The sequence below is a fragment of the Gymnoscopelus microlampas genome (assembly GCF_963454915.1).
Source record: "Gymnoscopelus microlampas genome assembly, chromosome: 13".
In the NCBI taxonomy this organism is placed as follows: domain Eukaryota; kingdom Metazoa; phylum Chordata; class Actinopteri; order Myctophiformes; family Myctophidae; genus Gymnoscopelus; species Gymnoscopelus microlampas.
This window is the reverse complement of record NC_139950.1, coordinates 40059547-40066011: the sequence shown is the minus strand read 5'-3', so window position 1 is coordinate 40066011 and position 6465 is coordinate 40059547. Positions and strand designations below refer to the sequence as shown.

At 45.1% G+C, this 6465-nt stretch overlaps 1 protein-coding gene across 1 annotated transcript; it reads left to right on the top strand.

Annotated features, from left to right (window-relative positions):
• Window positions 1-1467: 1467 nt before the first annotated feature.
• On the top strand, window positions 1468-6078 carry npas4l (neuronal PAS domain protein 4 like; the record flags this gene model as incomplete). The annotated part of the gene is made up of 8 exons (XM_084076120.1): window positions 1468-1648; window positions 2568-2713; window positions 3285-3384; window positions 3501-3747; window positions 3860-3969; window positions 4324-4459; window positions 4569-5854; window positions 6050-6078. The coding sequence occupies 8 exons, from the start codon at window positions 1468-1470 to the stop codon at window positions 6076-6078; spliced, it is 2235 nt and encodes a 744-aa protein (XP_083932246.1).
• Window positions 6079-6465: the final 387 nt, after the last annotated feature.

Below are 6465 nucleotides of genomic sequence, written 5' to 3'. Positions count from 1 at the left end.
GTTGATCAAATAACAATTCTTCTACATTCTCTAATTGTGCAGACTTCTTGTAAATTAAGTTAAGTTAAGATGCTCAACAATAATTTAACTCTTGAGAGCGTCAAATGAAACCAAATGGACCCTTACGGGTCCATTTGGTTTCATTTTACGCTCTCAAGAGTTAAAGATCTAATAAGGGTCCATTTGGTTACCAACTCTCCATTATTTAGCTGGGGACCACCTAGAACCCCCTCATCTCAAGGACCACTGGTGGTCCCCGGACCACTGGTTGAAAACCACTGCACTAACCGACGCGATCGAAGCCCTAAATCAAAGTTGGTGCCGCTATTTGGCTACAACAATTTTACCAATTTACTGTTTTAGGCTAAATGGATGACGTCGATAGCCTCATAGCATAATTCTTTAAATCTCTTTAAATAATAAAACATCACTTTCTGCTGAAGTCATCCAGGTGACTTGAGGGAAAAAAACTATTTTTTCCTAAGTCATGTTTATCTGCCTTTATTTATATCTGCTTAACTCTACTCTCCTAACACTGCTGTGCTGCTGATTCATGCTTATTGGCAATGTTCTCAGCCTCATCAGAATGCTTGTTACATTCAAAAATCATTATTTCTTGCCTGAGGCAGAAATGTCAATTTGGCAAAAAGGCAATAACGCTATGAGGCTATAAGTAACGATGTGTGAACTCAAGTGCATCAACAACGTCAGTGTATTTACCCACTAACTCAATCAGGATAAATTATCCACAGAAACAGGCTGCAAAAACATCTCCAAAGTGCTTGTTTATAAAAAGCCCAAATCGTAGGCTACGCTACGACCGTTTTCAACAGAAAAAAACGCGACGTCGCAGGTATAAATAAATTAGCCTCTGATTGATCATCATCTCTCCTTTTGTGGCACGTTTTGTGTCTGTGCTTCTCTCTGACGTTGGGCGTGAGAGGCTCCAAGAGGACACTTTATATGGCAGCGGAGGAGCAGGCTGTAAGCCCAGCCTCCCCGTGTGTTGCTGGACGCCCACGCTGAAGCACTTGCGGCTATAAAAGCCACAGGTTCTCTGTGGAAGGGCCCAGACAGACACTGATCACAGAGACACACACACATACACACAGCTCTAAGAGCCCTCATCTCTGGCTGCAGACAGTTACCATAGGAACCCAACCTTTGATATTCAAAGTCCAGTGCAGCTTCTGTGGAAGAGACTCCATCACTTAAAAAAAAGGAGTGCTGTCACAACAGATGGCTTAGGTTTAGTGTTGTTTGAGGAAAAAAATATTTGTTAATTAATTAAATTTGAATGCCATTCCTCAGTGCAGGCTTGCTACGTGGCAAATAATGTTAGTCAGTTAGATTTTGTGAGATGCAGTAGAGAGAGAGAGAGAGAAGTTTGGAACTTCCCTGCTCCCTGGTCTTCATTGTTAGTTTCCTGGCTCATCCATCCAGCCCTGACCTGACACTGACTGAACCATGGTCTCACACAGGTCCACCAAAGGGGCGTCCAAAGCTCGGCGGGACCACATCAACAGCGAGATCAGGAGCATGCGTGCTCTCCTGCCCGGCATCAACCAGGAGGAGCAAGAACGCCTCTCCTACCTGCACTCCATGGCTGCCATCTGCGCCTACATCAGGAAGACTGTCCTCTTCCAGGGTGAGTCTTCAAACTTAACCACATTTTCTACACACATTTGTGTTGTTGTTGTAGTTCTTGTTGTTGTTGTTGTTGTTGTTATTACTATTATTACATTTTTTTAGGTGTTTTAATTGAATTCAAGTATAGGGATTTAAAAAGGAGTTTCAGTCAAGTTTTAGTTGAACCACTTCAATCCATACCATCCCTATACTGGGCATTTCAGGCGAATTAGGTGAAAATAGCTGAATATTTGGCAAAAATACTAGATCTACAAACTCAGAGCTTGTAGTTTGGCTATTATTCGGCAGAGGTTTGGTTTAAAGGGGGGTAAGTATTATAGACCCCTGGCTGAAGGACCCTGTAGTTGTTGTAGGGTGGAAACTTTGCATGTCCAAAATTATTCATTTTTTGGTATTATTTAATTTTGTAATCTTATTTTAAGATAGTGAAAATAGCCAATCTACAAGCTCACAAAGCATCACATTGTGATGCGTTGTGAGCTTGTAGATCTGCCATTTTCATTACTGGTTACTCTTGTATGATGAAGTATGACATTCATTTACCCCCCCCAAAAAAACATAAAAAGTTAAAATGCGGAAATTTAACGTTTCTGCCCAACAGGCACGAGAGTTTAAGTGGTTAAAGCTGCAATCCATCATTTCTATTTCCCACCCCGGGATTCAAACCCACATAATAGACCACATTTCTACTGCTGAGATAAGACAGTGTAAGCCCGCTTGGCCGGGAGAGATAGTGCGCTTATGAGCTTTGGGCAGCAGTACCACTTGCGGTAATACCACTCTGTACCACTTTTGAACCAGATGGTATTATGTCACCTAGTAGGGAATGCACCAAAGCCAGGGGATGGGGCCTCCTGTGGAGATGTGTGGGTGACGTACAGTATGCTAAATCCAGGCTGGTTCTTTTCCTCCCCTAGGATTTCCAGACGGCCAGCCATCTGACTGCTCTCTCCCATACCAGGCCTTTCTGCAAGCCCTGCACGGCTTTATCCTGGTCACCACCGCCCGGGGGAAGTTGGTCTATGTGTCGGAAAATGTGGCTGATTATCTGGGTCTGTCCATGGTGAGAAGGCTATATCAGTTCAGCCCTGATTATACATTTTCATTGGCTTCCTTTTCATTACCGCTCATTTGGATCCTATTTTGGGCTTCTTTTAGTTCAGTTATTGTCTCCGCCAGGCCGAAGGCATGGGGAGAGAGTATGTTTTGCACCCTGTCCGTCCGTGTACAGTATGTCGTCTGTGAACAGCTAATCTCCGGCACCGTTGGCTTGATCGAAGCAAAACTGTGCACACACACTCCCTGGATGCCTGCAGGCCCGTTTCACAAGGGCCTGTTATAGCGCCACCAGGAGGCCGTTTTTTGCAAAACGCTTTTTTTTTTACAGATTTTGTCCAAACATCACGCAAATCGGTAAACAGTATCTCTATAGTCATTAAACCAAACAGGTCTTTCAGATTTTTCATATTACATCCTGATTGGCTATGATTGGCTTTGCAGGAGTGCTCCGAAACAAAATGCCTCAAATCACGAACGCAGCGTGCGATTTCTGTGAAAATTTGCACGCACATTCCCACCAGTTGCTTCTCATTTAATTGTTCTTGGTGGCTAATGTGGAATCCTCTTCCTTCCAGGTGGATGTATTGCAGGGAGACTCTATATATGACATGGTGGAGCAGTCTGACATTGATACTGTTAAATCAAACTTTGAGTTTGGCACCAATGCGTCAACAGGTAAATACTGACTAGCTTGTAATGTTCCAGTAACATCAGTAATGACAACCTTAATTTACAGGCCAAAAACAGCTAACATTGCCTGAACTAATCCTGGTCACGATTTGCCTTTCCAGAGAGGAGCTTTGTATGCTGTATGCACACGTCAAAGGCCTTCAAGCTCCAACATGGCTGTTCAGGCTGTTCCATGCTGGTCCGAGGGAGCTTCCATCCTTCAGCGTCCTCAGCAGCCCATCTCACTGATGAATCCCTGTTTGTCGCCCTCTGTATGCCCACCGTCAACCGTCTGCAGCGTACCGACTCCTCTCACAGCTTCGACAGTGTTCACAATCCAGATATGACCTTCACACAGATATCAGACAGGTAGAGGACAGGCACCATTCTGATTGCATGTAATCTATGTTTTTGTTTGTTCAATGTTTACTGAGATCCCCTGTTTCTATTTTAGATGTTAATACCTCTTTATTTTCCCCAGTGTTTTCTGTCTGCTGGGCTATTCGGTTGAAGAAATGTCTGGCCGATCATGGTACAGCCTTCTGCACCCTGAGGACCTCTCCTTAAGTGCAAGCTCTCATAAAAGTTTGAGTAAGTAGGCCTATAGATCTTGTATAGGTTTGATGATGTAACATTATGTTGTTAAAAACATTATGCAATGCCAATTGATTAGATTAAGAAAATGTTTGGGGGAATGTAAATATTGTAATGTTTTTTTAACATTTATTTACCACACACTTTCTAAATGATGATATATTGATATAGCTGACATATTATTTAGAAAAAATACAAAATGACAATTGTACTTCCACTGTATTATGTAAATCTGGCATTCATTCAGAGCAGTTTGGGATGAGATACATTTGCCTTTTAGTGAATATAGTGAGATCTAGTTATCGAGAATGTGCATGATAGTAACCATGAATGTTTTGTCGTTGATCTCAGTACAGGCAGATGAAGGCTCACAGGTAGAGATGGTGTTGAGACTCCAACACAAGGACCTCTCATGGATCTGGGTCTACATTCAGGCCACCAAGGTGTCTGACAGCCAAAGAATCAGTTGCGCCAACTTCACCATCAGGTACGACAAACCACTTTCACCAATTCCAGCTGATAATATGACTGATAATATTGTCGTATAAAACTATGAATACAGTTACTTACAAACAACTCTTTTAACCATTTTGCAGTGAAACGGAGGCCAGATTCCTCACACGGAAAATCGACAGCAACGCTTTCACGCCAGCATCTCAGGCACACAGCAGTCCCTCTCCGGTTCAACACGTGGCCCCAGCAGAGGGCTCCGAGCTCGCCAAGGGTTCGAAAAGGCAGAGGACCTCCAGCAGCCATGACGAGGAACCAGGTGCCAAGATTAAGAGGCTGTCGGACAGCGACATGTACTATGTGTCATATACCTCCTCTGAAGATGACGGAACCGTGGGTCACAATCCTGCTCTCTTCACCCCTCCCTACAGTCCAGCATCCTCCAGCTCTCCTCTGCACAATGAGGAGTCTGGCTCCAACTTTCTGATGGATGGCTTTAGCTACGCGGACCAGGTGCCGTCATCCCCAGAGGACTCTCTGTCCTACTACCCCCAACCTGAGGCTGGATGCCCCCCTCATCCGTCACCCTCCGAGTCCCTCCGAGCAGCTGCGGAACGATCTTTCAACCACGAGGCTGTCCACGTGACCCGTGCCCACTCTCCGGGTTCCTGCCCGTCTCCCACCTTTAATTTCCATGCCTGTGCGGCCAATGCTCGAGTAGTTCCGGACTCTCTGACCGGGTCAGACGCCTGTGACGGCCCGGTCGACTGTGCCCTGCATCCAGAGGAGTTCAGCCACCTCGTTCGGCCACAAGAGGGCAGCTTTTTCCAGCCTCATAACCTTCCCCATGACGCGTTCCCTCTACCCTCTGGCCTTCTCACTCCCAACCCCTCGCCCACGTCACAGGGGTCTTTCGAATTTGATGACTTGGAGCAGGTGGAGATCAGTATTCTGGCCCAACAGATCTCCTCCTTGGCCAGTAGCTTTGACCGGTACCGCGCCCTGAGCCCGGTTCATCGCACGCCACGGCCGGCCGCGGAAAACCGGCCCTCCGCCTGTGACTGGCCCGAGCGCCCTCTCGCTCTCTCCACAGTCCCCTACCTGAAGCCTGAGTTGGTCCTGGACGACGGCGTGTTTGACAGGATCCTGAAGGAGCTGGATGTGGTCACAGGGAAAAGTGACGTGCCCTGTCCTGGGGTTGTCTCCAGCAGCTATCTGCAGCAGGGCTCGGTGTCCGGACAGAACCTGACCCAGCATGTAGGCCAGGGACCCTCTGGGCGGCTCTCCTCCACCTCGGTGAACCCAATTAATGGAGAGGAGTTTATCCCGGCCAACATTGCCATGGCTCCCTTCATTTTGCAGCTGGGAAGCCGTGACCAAAACACTGGGTTGTATCAACTCAACCACTATGGACGTCGGAGCCTCCAGCAAGGTAATATACAGTACAATGCAGCTACTGAATCATTGTTGATTTTTATATTAGACAAGAAATAATGATCCACACACTGATCTTTCTGCTCCCACAAAGTGTTATTTATTAACACACAAGTTTAAACTTGTTAGTTACAGATGTCTGTAAGACACACATGTAAGTTACTGACTAACTTTTTTCTACTTTCTCTTTCAGATGGACTTGTTGAAGAAACCTTGTACTGAAATAAGTCTGTGACTTACACTACTGTGCTACTGCATGTATGGCATATTGTCAAGGCAACCCTTCAAAGGAATCAAAGAAGAGTTTGAGCAGAGACTCAAAAAGGACATTATTTGCTGAAAACTTGGAAACAGTGTCTCCAAATGACTTTTTTTGTACAATTGAATATAAACTAGATTCTGAAACAACTGTAGAACACCAAACACTGACATTGGCAATATTTTTATTTCCATCTTTCCATGTTTTCTGGTGTTTCTCTGTTGTTGGTGTCTCTAATTCTATAAAACGGTACTCTGAAAGTAGTTTTAGGACTTTTGTTATTCGACTGAAGAACTTACTTTTTTCATTTCAGTATTGAGCAACCACAATCTACTGCTGAGCACTTTATT